Source organism: Silene latifolia, chromosome 9 (assembly GCF_048544455.1).
Source record: "Silene latifolia isolate original U9 population chromosome 9, ASM4854445v1, whole genome shotgun sequence".
Classification (NCBI taxonomy): Eukaryota; Viridiplantae; Streptophyta; class Magnoliopsida; order Caryophyllales; family Caryophyllaceae; genus Silene; species Silene latifolia.
In genome coordinates, this window is record NC_133534.1 from 138,174,446 (window position 1) to 138,199,464 (window position 25,019).

Genomic DNA, 25,019 nt, shown 5'->3' on the forward strand with positions numbered 1-25,019 from the left:
GCACAAACCAAGTTCCTTGATGAAAAACTTCTTATCGAGTTGGGAATTCTTCCCATAACTCGTATGCTTTTAGAAAAGGTCGGACTTGAGGCCTTTATTCATGTTGCCGCACCCACCCGAAGGGGTGTCACCTTTGAGTTTTTGTCATCGTTGGAAAAGGTTAAATTGGGGAGGGACAAAGTTCCGGGAATCAAATTCCGGGCATGCCGCCTCACCCATACTTTGACTTATGATGAGGTGCGCGAGGCCCTCCATATCACCAAAGCCCCCGTCAAAGAGAAACTTGATAAACCATTGATGAGTGCTTTTTGGAGCGATATTACGGGTGACGTACGTCACGGGAACTCAAAGAACACCACCATCCCCAACCCGGTCTTACGCCTCCTTAGCCGTCACATAAATACAAATTTCTTGGTCATGACCGAAGCAACAAAAATGCAATACCAACAAATTCAAATTCTTTGGTCAATGACCCCGGAAGGGAGGGGAGTGCCGGATTGGGTGGAATTGTTTGTGAGTGGGTGCCTTGAATTGCAAAAGAATCCCAAAGGGACCATTTTTATTGGGGGCATGATCGATTTGATCGTGCAAAAGACGGGTGTGCCATTTCCACCCAATGCTTACCCTCTTGATGGTAGTGGTCTCATAGACTACCATTACTTGAAGCACTCTAAAGTGATTGAGGTGGTTGACAAAGTCTCTCCCTTGGTCATTTGGTGCATGGGTGGGCAACATTCCAAGCATTACATGTATTTACCCCGTTCCTCCGACTTACCACCCTTGGGTTGGGGGAGTGCAAAAGATTTCTACATGCCCCTCGATGATGCTTTTGTGTACCTTTGGGTTGATAAAGCCCAAGTAGTTGAGCCGGAAGAGGATGAGGGAGGAGAGCAACCGCAAGTGGGGGGGGGGGGGGCTTTGACTTTTGGTGACATGCCTCATGATGCACCATTTGATGAACCCATGCCTAATGCCCCCTTTGATGAGCCACATTTCACTCCTCCCCATATGCCACAACAACAACCACAATATCCTTTTCCGGGTCCTCAATTCGACTACCCGGCTTTCAACACATGGCAAACCAACATTACCAACCGTGTCTCAAACATTGAATCTACCCTCTCCCAAATACAACTAACGGAGAATGCTCGGTGGGGAATCACCGAAAACCGCTACCACCATTATCAAGAAGATTTGGAAGAGTTGCGTTATACTTCAAATGCAACTTTTGATATGGTGACCGCGATGAATGCTCAATTCATGCAACAATTCCCCACCCAATATGAAGGGTACAATGCGGCTAAGGTTGAGGAAACAAGAGCCGAAAGGGCTAGAATGAGAAGAAGAAGAGAAGCAAGGAGAAGAGGAGGACCTCCGGACTTTGGAGGTGCCTCAAGCTCACACTCTTGAGTGAGTTTAGGTGTGGTGTTTGCCTCACACTTTGGGGACAAAGTGAAGATTTAAGTGTGGGGTGGACATGAGTTGGTATCATGTATATTTTGTAATATATTTCAATTCCATGCATTGTTTTTCATAAAAAAAAACGAAAAAAAAAAAAAGAAAAAAAGAAAAAATAAATAAAAGGAAAAGAAAAACCCGGCTAGGATGAAAACCCGAAAGGGCATCCTAGGCAAAAATGGGAAAGTGGCCGAGGTCGGAGTGAAAACCCGAAAGGGCGCTCCGGGCAAAATGAAGAAAAGAGTGCGAGCCACGAGAGTAGAGGTGAGGAAAAGAGCTAAACCGAAAACCCGAAAGGGCGGTTTAGGCAAAATGAGAGAATTAGGAAAAATTAAAAAAATCATGTGACCTCTTTGAAGCCTTGAAATCATGTCACATACTTGACTATTTCCATTGAAGTTGGTGACATAAGTGGTGGAGCTCTAGAAGGCCGGAAGGGTAGGATAGTGATATGCCAAGACTAGGAGGGGGATTTGGAAGCTTACTTTGTTACTAATGCTTGGTATACTTGAAGCATGGGATTGTGTTGACTTGTATTGTACTTTGTTGGAAAGTTGTGTTTTGATTGATGAGTTGTTGAGTTGTTGTGAATTGTTGAAGAATGGAGGTGTTTGAGGTTGCCAAATTGATTGGAAGGAGAGGTTTTAGTGACCATGGTAGCCTTGTATTACCAAGTGGAGTGATAAGGGGGAGTAATAAGGAGGAGGCACTACTACAAAACATAGGAAAGAAGACGGTTGAAAACCGTTCTCATATTATGAACGGAACCGTGCTCCCGTTGGCCGTTCTCTTTTCCTAAGAGAACGGTTTGTGATATTCTAACCGTGCTCTTTATTTAACTTAAATAGGACGGTTCAATTTACAACCGTCTTCTTTTGTACACCCTTTTAGACCGGTTAAATATGGAACCGTGCTCTTTTGTCGTTCTCTTCCTACAACTCCAACCGTCCTCTTTATTAAAACTTCCCGCACTCCAATTTTTACCAACGGCTATATTTTTGAACTAATAGAGCACGGATGTTATTGAACCGACGTCTTTGTACCTGTTATTTTTTTTTTAATATACAAAATTCTATTTTAATCTACCCAGCTATAAAGCTTACAATAATGGCTAAATCCTGCAATATGTTATACCAAAAAAATCTCCAAATACTCCATTAATGTCAACATGCATCTTCGATCCACAAATTCTAGCTAGCACAAGTTTTCAATAAGCGTACATAAATATATGTAAGTTGATCAATATTCTCTTACGACACAAGTAAAGCAAACAAAAAACTACTTAAGCTAATTAAACTTCATCATCGCTTATCTTCGGCTTAAATTGTAGTGCAAAGTTAGCTCATATATCCCTCACTTCATCAATTTGCTCAAATGCATATGTCTTGGGAGCTTTAAGCATGAACTGAAAACGTATTTACAAAAATATTGTTAGGAAAATTATATGCATGACGTCTAAATGAAAGTAAACAAATAGATTGTAACAATTTAAATAAAGAAACAAAAACATACATTCGGAATAATGCTAACATATCTTCCTCTGATGATCTCCGGCATGTATCGACAGATATAGTATCCACATAAGACACTACCTATGGGCTGCGTAGGGCACTAAAATAGAAGCTCATATTATAAATACATACACACTATACTTAATAAGAGAAACGGCCAAACAACCAATACACACTATACTTAATAAGATTTGATAATGAAAATTCAGGGACCTTCAAAATCTCTCGCATAGACAAATTAGCTACAAGTATGTTAGGGTGACTAGAGGCAACAAGGAAGCTACAAGGGTCGGGACTAATGAAGGTAATACATGTACTTCATGGTTAGAGGCTGCTGCTGCAAAGAGAGCAAAGGGAAGAGGCAGGGGAATAGGAACTTCATATAGGTCACATTCACCATATGGATTAGGTATATATTATGGTGGTCAAGGGGAGGTGATATACAAAGGTAGTATGACGGCTCCAGGTATCGTTATTAGTGACCCCAATGTTCTCGACAAATGACTCGAGCAAAAACTAAAGTATTGACACACAAGAAGTACCTTAATCTTTTTCCAAACAAGCTCTTTGGCTTCATATGCAGCAAGTGGATCAATTGAGTTCCTTTTATCAAAGGCCCTGTATATATAGATAGGTTTATAAATTTATTCCGTTTTAGAAAATGAAATGATAATTTGAAGCATAATAGAAAAAACAAGATCACATATACATTGAACATACTTAGAAATTGTATTCACGAAAAATTGACGAGGCTCCTCATATCCAGCAGGATCACACCAATAAACTATACTTTGAGCCGGATTGATCACACCCAACATCCAATGTTCACTATGAGTCATGGATAAAAAAAAACAATTAAGATATCAATTTAATTATGGGCAAAAAATAAGATAATCACCAATAATAATACTTTGAAAAGAAGTTTATATTTACCCCTCGACATATGGAGCAAATATAAGTTTCCGACCTCTACCACATCCGGTACATGTCATGGCCCTAGCAATATAATCGGATCGATAATTTTCATCCTCGACACTTGAATACGGGGACAATGTATGTGGGCACAAGAATCCATATGAACTCGTACTGTTCGAGGTTTAGGGTATTAAGTTTCGTAGAAGTGTCTAATTCATCCATGACTCCACACAAAATGTAATACCAAAACACTTCATGAATGATGAAACACGGGTGCTCTAGAGAAAGTAACCTAGAGCAACGTAAGTCTTCACAAAAGATTATATTCTATGGCAAAGAGCTTTTAAACAACATTCTACCTGATAGTAGAATAAAAAGAATACTATCAAGTATATACAGAGAGGAAATCTTATAAAAAAGGAGTTGAAGGGAAAACATAAGAAAATACTTCATTCAAGGGATTCACTATATTTTTCTTCTGATTCATTCAAGGAACATAAGAAAACATGCGATCAACGGAGTCGTTATATTTTTCTTCTGAGTCATTCAAACCAATTAACCACTCCTGATAACAATGTACTTTTTTCCCTTGGTGAAAAACTAAATCTCGCAAGTTGCTGGAGTGGAAGATAAATTTTGGTTAGCTAAGTGTTACTATTAGAGATGAATACATGAACAAAATCAAATCAGATAAACTCCAACCATAGCTACATAATAGCTAGCTGAACTTTATGCCTACTTGAACCTAAACCATGTTCAAATACAGTCTTCACCATAACAAATCATTAACACATCTAATTAATTGTTTAGATGGGGAAAAAAACAAATCTTTGAACAACCAGTCGGACAAGTAGTAATTCCAAAGGGCTAGAAAACTTCCAACAACCACAAGTCAGCACAAAGATAAAGGCCATGCCAAGATCTCAGCAAAAAAAGCGAACCTTATAAAAAGAGTAATGTGAGAGGCACCAATCTCATCTTCATCCAACAAATGAACAAGCTCCTCATAACTAAGGTTGCAAATTTGTTTATTGTGTAATATATGTTCATCAATCTCAACGTTGATCATTGTCCCGCTTGCCTTTAAAACCCGAGCCTCAGTTTCTAATAACTTCAAATCCATGGTCCTATGCTTTTTCTTAAACTCACGGCTAACTTTTATACCAAGGAAAGTGTTTGGCCGAATCAAGGGCGAAACCTTTTGAGGCTTGGCCTTCATTGCTAATGCTTCTTCTCCTTGATAATTCTTTTCATATTTATTTAAATTAGCATAAATAAGTGGATACACGTCATAAATGTCAATGTATTTTATATTATTATAGTAAAAATATTAATTACCTTATCAGGACTATGAATATGACTTTGCGGCCACTGAACATATGATCCCTTAGCATGAATCAATGTCATCATATCATCAACAGGCACGGGTAATAGACCTCCACGATTGATACTTTTCTAAAACCATCACGAAGGGTGATGCCATGAACAGAAACAATTTCGTCCTTATTTGATAGGTATACCAATCCTGAAGCCACTATCTTTGGTGATTCCCTTGGCAATGATAGTACACAAGCTTTCCAGACCTGAACATTTATGATAAAACATAATTTCAAACTACTTTCATTTACTTTGAAATTAGGGTCTTAAATGAAAAGCTTATAGAATAACCTGCTTTGGTGATGGGCCAGGAATCTTCGGAATAATGGTCTTGGGTGTACGATAAACCTCCTCTCGGGGTGTCTCCTCTTGGGGTGTCTCCTCTTGGGGTATCTCCTCTCGGGGTGGCAGTGATGACTCTTCGTTCTGTTGTAGTGATTGACTATGAGACCCCTGAATAGATGCAGAATTTCTCGATCCCTCGGTACTCATAGATACCCCCTTCATTAAATCATCTAATACTTCAGGACTTGGTTTCTCACCAGTTTGCCAAAAATGCATCATCATCGCTTTCATCTTTTCTATGTCAGCAATTTGCTTTTGCATGCAATTTATCTTCTCGTACAACTCTTCTCGTGTCGGTTTTCTTGGTCCCTTCCCAAAATACTCGATTATGCATATACCTTGAGGAACTCCTCGCACACGACCAGGATGCTCGCCTTGCCTATCGCCCTAGCAAGTATGTCTTCCCGTCCTTCGTGGCACAAATGCACCAGCCTCAACATCCTTTTCTAGTGCTTCCTAGAAAAGAAAAGGAATACATTTTCAAGTTTTTCTTCCTACAAAAAGCAAGTTACCTGTTTTCAACATCAAAACGCGCACATAGGAAGGTGAAAATTAGGGATCGGAGTGATATCCCATTCGCATCCACGAAAAGAAAAACTGACTAAGCTAGCAACACCAACTCCCTAATTAACACAAACATGGAACTTTGGTAAAAAGTGACATCCAAGTAACGGTAGTATTTACATTTGTACAACAAACTGAAATTGAGAGGCAACACATTCTATATACCTACATCAAAATGCAAACCCAAAGACTCGAAAAATGAAAACAAAACAAGAAATGTTCTGAAATGCAATTTCAATGAGATTGTTGATCAGAGTTTTTATGTAACACAAGAACAAAAGTTTTTATGGGAGGTGGTAGTGAAGGTGTTCTAAGACTTCGACAACTGGAGAGTTGACTGATGATTTTATGGCGCTGGGAGAAGCTAGTGTGATGGGCAACGAAGAGTTCGGATAACATAATCACAAAAAGAGTTCGGATATGCGATATAAATGCACTATAATAACAATAAAAAAGATGCTAAATTGCAAACATCTTGAACTTACAATTTTCAAAGAGATTTCTTTAACATAATCAGTCATGTCCCCTTTGTCAGACTTGTGAGCCCTGAGCCAGGTTAAATATCGATCAACTTTTTCCACTTGTTTTCCCTTGGCGGCTAAATCTTTTTCTAACAAAAACAATAGAGTTCATGAAAATTAACGCCAACTTTTAACTTACAAGTTAGTATCAATATTAAACAAATACAAATAACTTACGACTTTAACTTGAACACCTCGATATCCCGCTAACGAGAGCCATAGTATGTTCCTCTTCTTTTAGCAAAGATTCTCCTTGTTCTTTGCACTTATTGCCTTATAAAATAAGTATATAGGAAGAAAATAGTTTGAGATACTATATTATCATAAAATAATTAATGTGTATTAAAAAAAAGAGCAAATATTACCTTAAATGCTTCAGTAGAGTGAGATGCCACAAACATGTTCCACTCCTCTTGTGTTATATTCTTATACAAGGGTGGTGTTGTCATTTGGATAACTCCCGTCTCATCATACATCCACTTACGAACCAAGGTACATTTCCACTTTCTCCATAAATCAGCCAACTTGTGGAGACACCAATCGTGACGCTCTTCAATGACATTGAAAGCACCCTAAAATATACAACAAACGATATTCAGCAGCTCTTGATTTGGGTGTCTATAAATATAGATTCATTATGAGCACATCATTGAAATGAAGGAAAATGGTATAATGAACATTTGAGGAGATAAAGTCACTGCCGCTTTAGACATTAGATCAGTTAGAGCAAAAGAAACCCGCTCCAAATATTTATCAAAGTGAAAGGTCTCTGTTTTTTAAGCCTGCATGCCATGACCCTCAAACAGATGTCTAAGCTTCTACACTTTACCGAGTCTGTGAGCCTCTGCTTTTTAAAAAATAATTATGGTGTATATTTGTTCTTTCACTTTGTGGCTTATAATTTTGGTTGATTCATAGAGAAATTTGGTCCAGATGTCAAGTGCCTGTGTACAGATCCATGACTTTTGCTTCCACGAGCAAACTTAACCTTTTGGCGGGAAGGAAAGGTAGTACGTGAAGGTAATGCCATGCTTCCTACAATTTCTTCCAAGGTCAGAACAACTACTTTTCTTAATCTCATTTCCCTGTCAAATGTTATTTCCACCATCCTTCCAGAACTGTATAAGGTGTCTGATATCTAATACAAAAGTTATTATGCTAAACTACTCCAAATTTGTGTTGAAGCGTAAATTGTTCTGTAATGGCACTCGCCTGTTAACATTAATATTTTTGTAGGAAAACTATGCTCATTTCTGAGCAAAGAGTATCAAGGCCATGATTATATGTATTGATTTTCATGTGTTGAACAAATGGCGTGTATACCCTCCTCCTCTTCCTTAAATTGGGAAAAAAAACATACCGTGAGTTCACTCAGCATAAGGTCTAACGTCGGTTGATCCACCTCATCCCAAGAGTTCAGTGTGCAACTAACGTTCCCTCTAACAGTCACACCAATCCATGAACTAAACTTAGACGCATATTTTCCTGTTGGCAAGTTATCTTCTTTATCCCACTCAAGTTTAATGGGGTTTTTATCTTTAAGAGCTTTTGCAGCCATATCTAACACTGTTCGACCCCTGTGAGAATATCTCCTCTTCTTTCCGCTTGCCTCACCATCAGAGGGGTTCTTCCGACTTCGTTTACGTCTTTGCGGGCCCATAACGCAACCTGAACATAATAAATAACAATCTCATTAAAATAGCTAAATTAAATAAATGATAGTAAGTACTCAGATTATGTAACTGCCAGATATTGAAATAAAGAAGCTATAGATATAAATATAAATAAAACAGTTGGTCTTATTTAAAACCGTCTTAACATAAAAACCTCACACAACTTCCGTCTATTTCCACCTTGTGCATTTGTTTTCTGAGAACATTCTAGCCACAAGAAGAATAAAAATATGGACTAATTCTCGATTATATTTCCCACATTGAATTTGAGTTAAATCAGTTGTGGCATTTATTTTCTGAGAACATTTGTTTTCTGAGAACATTTGTTTGCATGGTTAGTGTATATGAATGCTCTAAATACTAGACATAAGCTGAAGAGAATTGGGGTGAGTGACTCATCTCTGTCTGTGAACAAGAGGATGAAACTGTGCAGCATTTGTTCTTTGACTGTGCTTATAGCAGGAGGGTGAAAGCTGTGGTGAGTGCTTGTGTTTATGGCATTTGGAAACAAAGGAATGAGTGTAGATTGGAATACAAAATCCATAGACCAGAATACATTGCTGAAATCAGGAGAGTGATGAGTGCTAGGTGCCTGCATTTGACTAGGAATCCAGTCCACGGACCTGATGCTAATTGGCTAAGGAGAATCAGTACAGTCCATTGATATCTTAATCTTAAGATGAGAGCTGATTTGTATTGATCTATATCTTGCTATATAGCTCATATTTTGGTTAGAGTTTTTGATACCTGATGGGAGGAACTAAATGATGCTCTCATGAGCATGTCTTAAGTTTCCTATTTTGTAATTATTCTTCTTTATAATATATCTTACATTTTAGAAAAATAAAAAAATAAATGATAGTACATATATATATATAGTAAAACTAGAATAAAAGCATGTAATAACAATAATAATAAATCACACTTATCATGCATCAAAACCGCGAGGGCGTTTTTTTGAAGTAGACTCAGTAGTGATCCATATCCCTTCATCGTGATCATCACGGATGTATAAACTAGGAGGGTCGACTATATCCATATCATCTAACCGTGATACATGAGGATCAAAGCCCTCAAATACCACATCGCCGTCGCAACTGTCCAATGTGGGTCTACACCTTACAGATAGAGCAACTGACCACTGTTTATCCGACGGGTCGGTGACATAAAACATTTGTTTCGCTTGTGTGCCTATTATAAAGGGATCTTCCTTATGACCAAACTTATTAAGATTTACCAAGGTGAATCCTAATTCATCCTTACGAACGCCATTATTACTTTTAATCCACTTGCATCCAAATATAGGTATTAGAAAATCTGTGTAATCTAACTCCCAAATCTCTTCAATAACTCCATAATAATGCATTTTACTTAAAACTGGATTCTTATCTTTTGAACTAGCAAAATACATTGCTTCTGCCTCTACACAAACCCCACTATTTTGCATCGTGCTCAAGTCATCTTGCTCACGAGTGTAAAAGGTGCATCCATTAATGGCATAACCACTATAAGACGATGCAAAAGTCTTTGGCCCGAAACAAAGTCTCCGTAATCTGGAAGAAATAGAATCTGGATATTGTTGCAAGTCTTCTATCACTCGACCCTTGAACCAAACTCTAAAAGACTTGTTGTGCTCATTTGCGATCCACTTCTCTGTTTTATTTCGATGCTTCTCCCTCAAATATACCATGTGCTCCTCAATGTATGGTTGTACCTCATCCTCGTTATGAAGAACATATGTATGTGTTATATGCCACTTCTCAGTTGTCATATCTCGACGAACATGCCCCCTAAGACCTTTTCCCATCATCCACTCACTATGCCTATTCTTAGGAACCCCAAGTAACTCAGAATTTGATAAGTGTGTATAGCAATAAGAAAGTGCTTCATCCGTGATTGCACGCTCAGCAATACACCCTTCAGGACGATATCTATTAGATGTATAGTCCTTGTACACTTTCATCAATCTTTCAAAAGGATATTGATACCTTAGATAAACTGGGCCAAGATATTTGATTTCTCTAACCAAGTGTACAGTTAAATGCACCATTATTGTGAAAAATGAAGGAGGAAAGTACATTTCCAATTGACAAAGAGAAGTGGCAATTAGTTTTTCCAAAGACTATAACTCAGTGGGATCTAACACTTTATTGCATATGGCATTGAAGAAAAAGCATAACCTAGTGATGGCATACCGAACTTTTTTAGGTAAAATCGACCGTATAGCCACTGGTAGTAATTGCTGCATTAAAGTATGACAATCGTGAGACTTTAAACCAATAAGCCTTAGATCTTTCATTGATACAAGGCTGCTGATATTGGAAGAATATCCCTCAGGCACTTTAACACCACGCAAGCACTCACAAAACTCTATTTTCTCCTTTCTTGAAAGTGTGTGAGCAGCCGGAGGCAAATAATATCGCGATCCCTTCTCTTGTGGTGCCAACTCGGGTCCAATTTTCATATCCACCATGTCTTTCCTAGCCGCTGTGCTGTCTTTTGACTTATTAGGAACATTGAGAAGAGTGTTGATTATATTGTCACATACATTTTTCTCAATATGCATAACATCTAAGCAATGTCTTATAGAAAGGTCACGCCAATATGGAAGTTGCTCAAAAAGAGGAGACATCTTCTTATATCCACGAGACGCTAATTTAGAACCCTTCTTGCCATAAGTTATCTTTTTATCTTTCACTCTTTGATATACTTCATGACCGGTCAATATCTTAGGAGGGGATCGATGTTCAGGTTTTCCATTGAACGCCTTTTGTTGCTTACGATATGAATGACCATCTTCCAAGAACCTACGAGATCCCAAATACGCTTGTTTGCGAGAAAACTTCAAATAACAAGAATCGACATCTTCTCCGCACAGGGGGCAAGCCTCTTTCCCGTGTACAGTGTGTCCACATAGATTACCATATGCAGGAAAGTCAGAAATAGTACATAGTAACATTGCTTTCAAATTGAAATTACTATTCTGGTAGGCATCAAAGACTTCTATTCCTTTATCCCACAATAGTCTCAAATCATCCAGAAGAGGTGCCAAGTAGACATCTATGTCATTACCAGGTTCTTTAGGACCAGAAATCAATAAAGACAACATCAAATACTTTCGCTTCATGCAAAGATAGGGAGGCAAATTGTAAATAGCTAAAAACACCGGCCAAGTACTATGCTGACTACTCAAATTTCCAAAGGGATTTATCCCGTCAGTGGAGAGTGCAAGGCGAAGATTTCTAGGTTCTTTACCAAACTCGGGATATTTTGCATCAATAGATTTCCAATCTATCCCATCAGCCGGATGTCTCAATTTCCCATCATTTGCTTTTGATGTTCTATGCCATGTGAGCAATTTGGCATCTTCTTTATTTGCAAATAATCGTATTAGTCTAGGAATTATTGGAAAGTACCACAAAACTTTAGCTGGGATCCCCTCCTTTTTGTATCGTCATTCTTTACAAACTGGACAATTAGTGAGATTAGCGTATTCTTTGCGATACAGTATGCAATCATTAGGACATGCGTGGATCTTTTCATATTTCATGCCAATCCCCCTAAGTATCTTCTTTGCCTCATATGTACGATTAGGAAGTACATTATCTTCGGGAAGCACGTCCTTCAATAATTCCAGGAGGCCAGTGAAACTTTTGTCACTCCATCCATTTGTTGCTTTTAAATTATATAGTTTAACAATAGCTGCCAATTTTGTGTGCTTACAACTACTATACAAAGGCATTTCAGAATCTTTCAATTTCTCCAATACAACACTTGTATCCTCCAAAGCAGTTTCATCAGGATCTTCATCAGTTTCGTTTAGGATATCATCAAAAATTTCATACATATTCCCTTCTTCTTCATCATCTCTGAACACATCTCCCCATGATTTATCCGACATATCATCACGCCCATCACTAGACTCAAAATTCTCACAACCCGAACCTTCTAGTGATGAATTAGACTCATATGGATCTTCATCATCACTCAAGCATGTTTCTCTTTGAATCTCCCCAAATTGGACATCTACATTTTCTTCCATATGGTCTATAATTTTTGATTCTCCATGGAAAATCCAACGGTTATACTTTGGATTAAAATTTGTCTTCTCTAAATGTATTCTGACATCTTCGAAACTCATATACCTAATATTTCGACACATATCACAAGGGCACGCCATACTTGATTTGTCTTTCACATTCGTTCTTACGAAGTCATAAAATTCAGCTAACCCGGCATCATATTCTAGGTCACCTTTTTTACCTCCAATCATCCAAGTACGAGCCATATTCGTCTATATAATCATAACATGTACATACAACACATTAGAAACTCGTCAAGGGTATATATTGAAGTCTTGAGAAAATTAGGTCCCTATACACCACCCTAAACCCATCGTTGACACCCCCCCCCCCCTCGGAAAACCACAATATAAAAAACGAAAACCAATAAAAAAAGCACTTAAAAGCTAGAAAACAAAGAAGATGATGATTTAAAAACCGAAAAACAAAGAAAAAAAGGGACTTAAACCCCAAACAAACAAAAGTAGCTAGACAATGTAAACACAAGAAAACAACAAAGAAAAAACACGCTTTTACCCCAAAAACAAAGATCAAGACAATGCAAAAACCAAAACAAACAGAGCAAAAACACACTTTAATCCAAAAAAAAGGCAACAAGACAATTGAAAAAACAAAAACAAGAAAAAAAGCATTTTAATTCTAAAAAAAGCAAGAAGAAGAACTAAAAACCAGATTACAAAGAAAAAAACGCACTATAACCCCAAAAAAACCGCAAGAAGATAATGTAAAACAATAAAACATCACAAAAAAAAAATACTTAACGCTTGAAAGAAGAAATAAAACAAAAGCCCTAAAAATTCAAAGACACCAGTTAAATATTTCAAAATTCAACTTGGCTTCTAAACTTTTTTAAAGTGTTTTATAAATAAAATTTTTATCCTTAAATAAGCTAATCATAATTTATTATGAGGTCTTGTAATAGAAAATAATAATTTATTATGAGATTTATCCATATAAAATTTAAACGGAGTAATTAATCAAAGGTAGGTAAACCAATGATCGGGACGAAGGAGTAAGTTGTTGTGAGTTATTTTAGAAATGACTCCAGGTTGGTTCACCTCACGCTCAGGGGCGTTTTTAGGAGTTGAATAATGGCAGTTCAAGTTTTGACAACGATGTTTTTGCGGTAGAAAATAATTTTGCGAAAATTTTAGAAAGGAGAAGTGACAATAAAATGAAATGACTTGGATATTTTATATGGTAAAATTTCAAACAAGGTAACCCAAAATTTCATAGGTAAGTAAAAATGAAATTAAAAAGGTAAGTTTTAACGATAAATGACAAAGAGAACTTTTACGAATTCAAAGAAAAGAACAAATTAAAAAAGGAAAATGGCAAAAAAATTACTGGGATTCGACACCCTCAACCTTAAGAGAAGAATACTCTCATCTTTACCACTACACTTAGTTGCTTTCACTGTCAGTTTAGTGTTCTAAATTGTACATATATTTTTCAATGGGGGTAATTAGCGGGTTTAGTTCCAAATTAATACGTTTTGTAATGTAGACTCGGATTTGTAGAATAGGCTTGCTATAAGGTAAGGGTGAATCCATACTCATGGGTCACCCGCTCTCAATCTAAGCCTTTTTTTAAATTTGAACTTTGTACATTACAACTATAACAATAACGAAATTTGATTAATTGAAGTCTGACAATGACAAACTAAACAAATGTAAACAAAATCTCTACAAAAAATCTTATTTAATCTCATCTAAGGGTGAAAAGTAAACCGTATTTAATCTAATCGAAGGGTGAAAAGTAAACAGTCGTGCCAATAAAAATTGGGTTTGAACAGTTGTAGGCCAAAAAATGAAATCCTCAAAATCGCACCCGAATTTTTAAATTGAGATTCCTGATCTACCATTTACCAAACAAAAAATTGAAATAAAACACGGATGAGGAGGTAAATTTGCCGTTATCATTATTGGATGTTATTAAGAATGGATAGTTTGCAGTATGCCTCCATCAAACATTTTCTATTTTGGTTATTAAATTAATAGACAAGGCACTTAAATTATTAAACATTTTCTATGTGAATACTATAGCATATGAATTATGATAGATAGCCTTAAATACATTCAACTGTTTTTTAATAATCTTTGTTTCTCAAAGCAGACTTAAAGTTCCAAACAATCAGCTATAATGTCGTCGTCAATGAGTAAAATATTCCAACGTCTCAAACCTAAAACCCGTTTCTGCAAAGGAGGAATTCATCTATCATGGCCTTCACCTCCCGTCAATCCTCGGCCAAAGACGTAAAACATAAATAAGAAACTTTGCATAATCAAACTTTGATTATGAGCACGTCAATCCTTAGGCTCACTATCTCATGCCAGGACTAACAAGACTAACAAAGAGTTGATGGATTAACATTCAATGGTACACGAAATTTGCGCAACAAATAGGAAGAGTCATGTAAATATTCACATATAAAGGCTGAGATTATACACAAATCATAAAAAATTGGATTAAACCCTAAACCCACAAATACAAGTAAATCACGATTAATACAAAAATAAAGCAAGATTAAGCAAGGAGAAGCAAAACCAAACAAATTCAATGAGCAGTAAACCCAAATCAAATGGACAAATATTAATTAATCAATGGGTAATTCATAAAATTTGCGAGAAATATAAAAAATAGTTGATCAGAAAGAGGGCGTACGATTGCTGGTGCTTGGAATGGTGGTGAATGTCGCAGTGAAGGACGAGCAATGGCCGATGAGTGTGCAGAATTCGATTAGCTAGGGTTTGAGTGATGCGTGATTGAGAAGTTGAGAACGAAGTTGAATATGGTTGTGTATATCTAAATTATGAAGAAGGAGGAGGACGGTTGAATAGAAAACCGTCTTTGTTTTCGGTTTTCTAGACCGGTTAAGTTTCTCAACCGTCTTCTTTGTTTTTTTTCTAAAATATTCAAGACAGTTGGTAAAAGGACCCGTCTTCTATCTCTATATCACAATTGGCGCGCAATATTGGTGAAAATTTAAGACGGTTGCGAAATAATTCGTTCCTTATGCCTCGTCTCCTAAGGTCATATTTGTAGTAGTGAGGGGTTGAGTTTTGGGAAGGATGTATGGATGAATTGGTGGACTTAGGACCATCTTAGTTGAGGGATGACACAAGGAGAGGGAGTGAGAGAAGAGAGGTTCGAATAGGTGGAACTTGAGTCACTTAGTCACTTATTGGAGCTATGAAGGAAAGTGACCATGAGCTTAGTTGAGGGATGACATAAGAAGGAAGAAGTGAGGTGAAGAGAGGGGAATTAGGAGTGCCCATACTTCTTGGCCTAGGTGGTGATTAGACTTATTCTAGTTTGCTCGGGACGAGCAAAGGGATAAGTGTGGGGTGTTTGATGAGCTCCTATTTCTACTACATTTTGGTATCATTTTGAGCTCATTTGGTAGCATTTGGTAGCGGTTTGTGATGTTTTTGACGTTATTTAGCCAATTCCATATGTTTCACCATTTAGCGTAGTTTCAAGTAAAGATTAGGAAGCCGAAAGATCAAGAGAAATGTCCAAGGAAGAGCCAAGAACAAGCTTGAAGAAATGCACCAAGAAAGCCTTCCAAAGGATCAAAGGAAGAACGAAAGGAAGACGGACTCCAGCAGAGAAACCGCACGGTGCGAGTTTCCAGACTCCATAACTCGCACCGTGCGAGTTTTCTGGGTTTGACGGTTTTTGTTAGCGTTTTGTATTACGGGCCTGTCTTTTGTTAAGCCCATAAGTGTTAGGTTACGGGGTATTATAAATAGTAAGTTTGCAATTAGGTTAACCATCTTTTGTCACTTTAATTAATCAAGGTTGTAATTTGGGAATATTTTCATCTTTTGAATTGGGTATTAGATCTAATTATGGAGAACTAATCTCCTATCTTAATCCGGCTCAAGGCTTAAACTTTGGTTGTAAGATCCTTTAATCCTTCTTTAATTTTAATTATCATTGTTAATCCTTTTATGTTTATTGTTGAATTTTGGAATCCTTGTTTATATTGAGTAATTAAGTGTGATTTCCTTGATGCTTAATTAATCAAGCTCCTTAATTTATTGTTGTTGAGATTATTAAGTGTGATTTCCTTGTAATCTCATCTTTGCAACACCTTGTTATTATGCTAATGAATGTGATTTCTTCTTGGCTTAATTAGCAAGTAAAGGATTAACTTGTAATTGGGCATTAATTGTGATTTCATTGTGTCTAATTACCCCTATTGAATCTCTTGTGCTCATATCTTCTTATTAATTTGTCCAATGTATGTGATTTCTACTTGGTAGAATTGATAAGTTGGGTTATTTGATTAAGTGTGATTTCCTTGTCATTTGACCATTATTAAGGAGATTTAGAAAATTTATCTTCACAATAGGGTGATAATATATAATTGAAGGATTGATTGAAGGGTTTGTCAACTAAAGTGTCATGCTTTGAGTCGGGTTAAGTCTTTCCTAATATTGATTAATTTCCATCTTAAACTCTTGATTGTTTACTTGTTCTACTCTCTTGTTTGAATCCCCTTGCTTTGGTTACAATTGAAAACTCAACCCAAAACCCCCCTTTTTATTTACTTGTTGTTATTGTTGTCACAATTGTTCTAAATACTCTTTTAATTTCACTTTTGCAAAACCCATCTTCTCTTGGGTTCGATCCCTTGCTTGCTATTTTACTAGTTTATAATTCAATGTTAGGATTCTAAGGATTTAAAAAACCCTCGGATTGTGTTATGAACACATCCTCCTCTAAATACCCATTTAGAAAGGTGGTTTTTGACATCCTTTTGCATTTTTCATAATCATGAAATGTGGTATTTTCTAACATTGTTCACAAATTTGTATTAAATACTCATGACGTGATAATTCGCAAGAAGGCTATGTCAATGTCATACATATTCAAGAAGGAATATGTTGGTGTCACACGACCAACTTCCTTGATCTTTACTTATTAGGGATTTGTCTCTATTTTAGTGTCTAACACCTTCTCTTTCGAGCCTAAGTCTATCCTTAACGATTAAGATAGGTACTTATTTCTTATTGCTCCCACTGACTTCAAGAATTTCTTCTTGATGAAGACTCATCTTCATATATATTCCTAGTTAATCCTTCACAAGGATGAACTTTATAGTGGTATTTGGTCAATCAAAATTTCTAACAAATTAATTTACCAATCTTACATTGTCATGTGCTTAACAACTTAAGTGCTTTGATGACAACTGATTAGTTTGAGCAATAAGACTTTTGAACCGTGGATGCATAGAAGACATTATCAAAACATATTTTGACTAATCATTACTTCTATTCACATTTCTTCATAAGAAATCATAGGTATGTAAGGAATTTAAGATGTTAATCTTATATTTGCATAGGACGATTCCTATCGAGTTCTATGGAATAGAACGATTCCTATGGATCTAGTCCACAACGTATGATACAGTTAATTTTAGAAAGAGATTCTATTTGTCGTAAGTAATAGTGGTTTAGCGGAGACTCATGTTACAAACGAATTGATATCAAATATGAGTAGGAGCGATAATAAAGAACAACATAAAACAATGAAATAGTGGGAAAACAAACATTCATCGTTATATTTAAAACATTTAAGCATGTTTTAGCATTTATATAGTGACCTCTACCCAACTATTATAAATGATCTCGAGATCCAAATTCATATCAACTTGGGCACGGTGAGCCGATTCATCCCTAATCAATATAATTCGGTGGATTAACTCTTTAATCGATTCTACTTCTAGAACTCTCGGTCGATAAAATTACTTTAATATTTATCTTAAGCCCGGAACACATGCGGCTAAGGTCGCGAATACTTCCGTTGAGCTCAATCCAAATTTCGATGTAGTAACAATTTACCACCCATTTACCCAACGTAACAAGTTTAGCACCCCGGTGAGCCGAGCCTACTTCCTTATGAAATTGGGATTCATGGTTCTACTATTTGGTAAGGCTAATTCTCAATTATTATTTAGTGAGAGGTCTTGTAAATTTATTATCTATCTCGTTTTTAGTGAACTAAAGCCGAGAACTACGATAATTATAATTGACACGGTCGATGACTCGATAAAATATGATATGCATGTGTAGTTATGGCGATTTGGCTATGCATGCAAACATAAAATAAATGCAAAGCAAAGCAATAAAATCCTAGTATGGCCTTCCTAAAAAAGTAAATCAAATAAACTATTTACAAACTCGGAAAACAACTCTTTTGGTCCCTAGAACTTCATTTGACACGCACTTCAATGGCAACACCGTCTTTCTCGGAACGCCTTCCCGAATGGCACCGTCCTCAAGGAACTCCGGGATAAATAAATTACATAGCTTTTCTACTTTATACATTATAAAAAGAAAAAGAAAAATAAAAATAAAAGTGATACGAGATCACATTAATTACAACCGAATCGATATCCCCATTCATTTTGGGAAATATCAATTAAAAACTAAGGCCATACTAAGTACAAATTACATAATTCAAAATTATATAAAATATAAAACATGACATTCATAAAAATGCAGAATTAATATATGTATGAAACATACTATGTGATGTGCCAAATCGCCCTATTTAAGCTAATATCGTATATTTGGTCCGATTTTATGGATAATTGTGACTATTAACTTATTAAAATCACACAATATTACATAAATCAAATCTATGTCCAAGTTAATTACCCCAACCTTCTTAGGACTCAAAAATTTAGTCTTCACTAAATATTTGACAATAATTCAACTTCATATTTTATTATTGCTCTTTAAACACTTTTATTCATAATAATAAAGAAATAATTCCCAATAAGTCATAAAAATTCAAAAATTTCAAAATCATAATTTTGTATATTCTAAAAAATTCCCAACATTCCAAAATTTTAATAAAAATTGCTCATAGAATATATTCCACTTATTTCACAAATAAAACGCATAATACGTAACTTTAACCCCTTAATTCCAAATTAAACATAAAATTATTTAAAAAATCAAAATTAAAATTTTTAATATTCTATATAAATATCTAGAACCTGGAAATGATAAATTTTCAAGCTCAAAAATCGAATTTACAATTATGACTATTTAAAGTTGCTATTTATCAATTTTACAATATAAAAATCAATAAACATCCAAATCAAACGAAATTTGACATGCAACTTTAGATCTGATGTTCATATCATATATACAACTTTGGAAAAAAATTTCATGCTATTAAATTTATTTTAGCTACTTTTGCTAAAATAGTCGCTATTTAAATGATTTTTACATCTAAAAATCATAAATCATGCAAAATAAAACCATTTTACCTCAAAATTTACATACAGTGTGTAAATATAGCATGTGACAACATACTACAATTTCATGGACAGAAACGATGTCTTACTAATTTTAACAAAATACCTCCATTTAATCCATTTTTATCATGTAAAAATCATAAAACATGCAATATAAAACACTTTTATACGAAATGTTACATACAATAAGTAAAATATGCATGTGAGGTCGTGTTAAAATTTCAAGGTCATAATCATAGTTTAACATATTTTAGTATTTAAAAGTCATTTTACCAAATAAAATGTAATAAAAATACTAAAAATAAACTAAAGAGCAATATTTATACCATAAATCATCAAAATGACCTAAAATAAATTTAGGACCAGAATGTTATTCATGCAAAAATTTCGTGGTATTTATCCTCATAAATCACAAATTTCTAGTTTTATATGTTTACAATTTAACTGGGAAAAACAATAACCGATTATGCATGCAACAACCATTGCTCTGATACCAATTGTAAGATTCATTAATCTCTTATTAGACATTTCTAATAACTATATAAATTTATTTTAGTCATAAACTAACTAGATCTTATGCATGCATAACAAAACAACATAGAGTAAGAAGAAATCGATAAACTTACATAAAGGGCCGAATGGTTATACTAATTGGACACCTTCCAAATTAGTCTTCTTAAGAAAATCCTAGTGCTCCAAGGATGAACTTAGATTCAATATTGGAATCTACTCCTCAAGGATTTGTACCAAGATAATCAGCCTTAATACATATACTAATTTAAATACTAGAATTAGTATATGACCCCTTAAAATTAATAACTAATATAATTGATTACTACTACTAGTAATGGGGGAATAATATTAGAGATTTTGTGAGATTTCTTCTTAAGAGTAACTAACTAGAATTAGAGAGAGTATTCAAAATTACCCTACTCCTTTTTATGTAAGAATGAATTGTAAGATTAAGAAGAGAAAAACTCTCCTCCTTCTCCATGAGTGGCCGGGTGGTAATAGGGGAAGAGTGCCCTATCCATGCTCAAGATGTTCTTATCAAGATATAGGTTGTAGGGCTAGGTATAGGTCTTTTAGAAACATAATCATTGTGCTTAATTCTCAATTAGAGCAACAATTAAGTCCTAAACCTACCCACTCCTTCCATTTACACGGCTCACTTAAGGACTTAATGTAACACCCCGGTTTATGAAGGAGCCTTTAGCAAGACATTCCCTAATAAACCGGACTGTTACCATCGCGGTTTCCCGAGGTAGTGAATAACAAATTAAAGTCCAAGGCAAATTATATAATTATTTTTAACTTAATTATTACAAAACCTCTTTTACGTCAAATTACAAAGAACTAACATAATTAAAAGTGGAAGTCTTCTAGATGATGATCTAGCTACTAGGTCTTCTGATCCAGTGTCTCACGCCCACCAAGCTCTCGTTCTATCTCTTAAACCTGTTAAGTCTGGTCGCCAATATTTGGGTCATCACAGCTATTCACGAATACACAGGGTCAACCACGAGGTTGAGTAGGGAAAACAATGAAACAACAAAATATGATATGCATGCTCCTCCGTCACCTCCATCTCCATCTCAACTCATATCTCATAACTCATATCTCATAACTCATATGTCATAACTCATAACCCGGAACGCCCAGCCATACCGATCCCCGGTAGACTATATATATCGACCGTAGCCGATCTGCCAGCTCGCAGCTGAGGACACCAGGGCAAGTCCTGCAGAACCCGCCTGGGCCTTATCACAACATCATCATCACCACACCACATCACCACAACATTCTCCATCTACGATGCATATGAATGCTCAAAAGAAATTAATGCAACACAATATATATATATATATATATATATATATATATATATATATATATATATATATATATATATATCATTGAACTGATCAATCATAAAATCATGCCGGTTACCCGATGTTGTGATAATATACTCAATACGATCAATTCAGTCAATCACCTTCCAGTATATGAATCATAACGTAAATCAACAACCACGAATCAAGTCAACGTTCACAGTTTGGTCATATGACACCCAAACAAGTCAACACAATTCAACATCAACGATAAGAGGTCAAGTGTATTTCCCTACCTCAGTACTGCAGTCAAATAGTCGGGTGACCAGTAATATTCCACAACAATTCGCCCTCTGAAAGATAATTAAATGATAAACAATTACTTAACTATTTCCGTTCCCAAAATAGAGAGTTATTAAAGATAGAACTTCCTAAAAATGGAAACTTTCCCGATATAGTAACTTTTCTATTAAACCCGTCTCTAATTAATTAATTATTATTTTATTTTAAATAACTCGGAACAAAAACCAAATCGATAATTAAAGGATGAAACGAATTATGCGATTAAGAAAAACCCGAATCAAACATTGAACAACTCAACAACCCGACTCAAAACCCGTCTCTAATTATTTTAAATAACTCGGGAATTAAATTAATTAATTAAGAATACGACCAATTAACGAATTATAACGATTAAATCTACGACAAACCCGATTTAAAACTAAAACAACCCGTCATCAACCACCGTCCCTTCACACGCACTCCCACGCTCCCACGCGCCACCCCTCCACCGTGTCAGCCACCAGTCCAAACCCCCACTCTGACCCAGCCACCAACGACCACCCCCACTAGGGTCGACTGTCGCCGGCGAGTCAAACCAGGACCGTCTTTTGGCCTGGTTCAGCACCGAGCCTCACCAACCACCCCCTGTTCTCACCTTACCACCACCGCAGCCAACACCTATCCCCTGCCAAACAACCACAGTCCTGCTCGCCGTCAGCCCACGAACCCAGACACAGTGGCACCGCCGTTTCGACCTCCCCCAAGTCCACGGTGGCGCCACCCCAAATCTACCCATCTAAACTCGCCTGAAAACCCATATATAAAACCGTTTGACTACCCCTGTCGACAACACCTCCTGCCGCCATTTCCACCGCCCAAAACCCACCTAACCACCACCAATAGGGGCGACTCCAACTACCCATTACCATTACCCCGACACCAACCACCCTTATCACCTCCCTAAGACACGCAACAACCACCAACAACCCGACAGAAAAGCGAAAACAGAGGAGGAGGGTTGCTCTTACCTTTTTCTGCCACCACTATCGCCACCAGAGCCGCCTATGAACGTCGACAACCGCCCCTAGCTCTTCCCTGATGTGCCGTCAACACCCACGGCCACTCTCTCTCTCTCTCTCTATGCGTGAAGGCTGAGATTGGTGTTGATGAAGAAGGGAGGCGGGTGAGGGAGTAAGAAATGAGGGAGGCGGGTTGGGGTAGGGTACTATTAGGGTTAGGGTACTATTAGGGTTAGGGTTAATTGGGCTGAACATGTTATTGGGCCAACTCAAATGGTCGAGGGCAAATGGGTTAGCTCACATTTCGAATTCCGTATAAACCCGTCTCAATTAACTTAGATCGATACAACGCGAGTTAAGTAAAATAATTTAACGTGATTATCGACTCAACAATTAACCCGACTTAATTAGTAATATAAATGTATAATAACTAATATATAATAATATCCGTTTAATTGATTATATAAAATACGGGGTATTACAGTCTTCCCCCCTTAAAATGAACTTCGTCCCGAAGTTCGCTCCCGTACTCAAACCATAGAAGGGGTATTGTATATCGTACATACGGATGTTACGCATTTCTAACACAGTTAACACACACTTTGGACACATCAATTAAACATAACAGACAAGAAATGTTACATTCTACCCTCCTAAAAATAAACTTCGTCCCGAAGTTTAACTCATCTTCACTTAACCCAACTAACTACAACTAATAACTACCTGAGAACACAAATGTATAACAACTAAATAATCACCTGAGAACACCGTCATCTTCCATCTAAATTCCGATCTCAAACTCAAATAACTCAATAACCATGGTCACCATGGTCACACTGGACCGTAAACATAACTCCCGTAAATATAACTCGGCTCATACGCTAACTCATAACTCAATACCAGTAGTTTAACTACACTCTCCTTTTACACATCAACCATCTAACAGAAGTAGGAACAAAACATATAGGACTCATTTGCATAGGTACCCGACAACGAAACATGAACTTGATCAAAACTACAATCTACAAATAAGTGCAACATAAACATTAAGATTTTACAATCCTACCCAACTAGAAACATGGTTACGTCCTCGTAACCTCTTTTCAACCTTCATATCCATATGCAACAAAATCACTGTCAACCACATGTAACAGGAAAGAACACATGATAAGAGATTGCGCATTAACATTAAAGTCGAAAACAAGGTTTTATTATGGAATTAACTGATTGTCAACAAGTAACATTTATTACTTAGCTCATGCTTAACTTAAAAACACCACATCAAACTAAAAGAATAACAAGAAAGGAACCAAGGTTTACACGGTTTCACAACTAAACAATTTGATGATCAATTATAGACCATGAACGAGCGAGAGTAAAATCAACAAAACAATTTAAGAAACTTCTCACATTTGTAAACATATCACAGAAAATAGATCTACCACTACTATCCATCACAATCACAGGATCTTATTGACATGTTCGTACAACAATTTACTCACTCACTGGTTTAGGTCACGAATTAGGCCGATGAATTTAAGCAATCAACAACATACTTCATAATTCATATTTTAAATTATCAAAATTGTTTGCACGATATCAATTCTAAAAACATATTTCCCAATAAAAGTAACAACATATGCTCTATGACAACAACATTACTTCCATATCACACATGTGTTTAACATTTTAGCAACCATATCATTCAATTGTGTCCAGCGACTGAGTATAACTCATTTTCAGCAAAACAAAAGATATCGTATAATTAGCTTAAACATATACATTTGCTATCATATACTTTGTAGAACACTAGCTATGATAAAATATTAGCAACTTGAACAACTTCTCTGATTTGCACGATTTGAATAATTAGGCAACTCGTAGGCTCAATTAAACGTAACTATAACGACTATCATTTAAACCAATGCATATCATGTGAATCATCAAAGGGTTGTCCCATTATAATTGCCAACATAGTTATCCTAAACAATCTTCATTAGAATATAATTGGTAGCAATGAATCGAGAATATAGATATGTCAAATGTCGTGTTATATCAAACAGTTTCCTTTATATCACGCCCATACAATTGCAAGAATCACTTTAGCATTTTATGACAATATAATAACGAATATATTCAATAAGGAATAACAACACTGTTT

The 25,019-nt window shown here is 36.1% G+C and overlaps 2 protein-coding genes and 1 long non-coding RNA gene across 6 annotated transcripts; all 3 read right to left on the reverse strand.

Moving 5' to 3' along the window:
• Nucleotides 1-2,563: 2,563 nt before the first annotated feature.
• On the reverse strand, nucleotides 2,564-4,050 carry LOC141598309 (uncharacterized). 2 transcript variants are annotated; one of them, XM_074418110.1, is made up of 5 exons: nucleotides 3,903-4,050; nucleotides 3,690-3,797; nucleotides 3,512-3,587; nucleotides 2,971-3,069; nucleotides 2,564-2,863 (listed from the first exon to the last, which is right to left on the reverse strand). In XM_074418110.1, the coding sequence occupies exons 1-5, from the start codon at nucleotides 3,959-3,961 to the stop codon at nucleotides 2,801-2,803; spliced, it is 405 nt and encodes a 134-aa protein (XP_074274211.1). In that variant the 5' UTR covers nucleotides 3,962-4,050; the 3' UTR covers nucleotides 2,564-2,800. The 2 variants fall into 2 exon arrangements, with proteins under 2 accessions (XP_074274211.1, XP_074274212.1); XM_074418111.1 differs by lacking the exon at nucleotides 2,971-3,069 and having other exon boundaries at nucleotides 2,701-2,863.
• Nucleotides 4,051-5,319: 1,269 nt separating this feature from the next.
• On the reverse strand, nucleotides 5,320-6,798 carry LOC141600104 (uncharacterized). Its single transcript, XR_012524139.1, has 3 exons — nucleotides 6,656-6,798; nucleotides 5,553-6,062; nucleotides 5,320-5,467 (listed from the first exon to the last, which is right to left on the reverse strand). It is a non-coding gene; the product is annotated as an uncharacterized LOC141600104 (long non-coding RNA).
• Nucleotides 6,799-6,901: 103 nt separating this feature from the next.
• LOC141600103 (uncharacterized) lies at nucleotides 6,902-15,369 on the reverse strand. 3 transcript variants are annotated; one of them, XM_074420290.1, is made up of 4 exons: nucleotides 15,111-15,354; nucleotides 8,052-8,359; nucleotides 7,057-7,263; nucleotides 6,902-6,964 (listed from the first exon to the last, which is right to left on the reverse strand). In XM_074420290.1, the coding sequence occupies exons 2-4, from the start codon at nucleotides 8,349-8,351 to the stop codon at nucleotides 6,929-6,931; spliced, it is 543 nt and encodes a 180-aa protein (XP_074276391.1). In that variant the 5' UTR covers nucleotides 8,352-8,359; nucleotides 15,111-15,354; the 3' UTR covers nucleotides 6,902-6,928. The 3 variants fall into 3 exon arrangements, 2 of the variants coding, with proteins under 2 accessions (XP_074276391.1, XP_074276390.1); XR_012524138.1 differs by lacking the exon at nucleotides 8,052-8,359 and having other exon boundaries at nucleotides 15,111-15,325; XM_074420289.1 differs by lacking the exons at nucleotides 6,902-6,964; nucleotides 7,057-7,263; nucleotides 8,052-8,359 and adding an exon at nucleotides 11,809-12,658 and having other exon boundaries at nucleotides 15,111-15,369.
• Nucleotides 15,370-25,019: the final 9,650 nt, after the last annotated feature.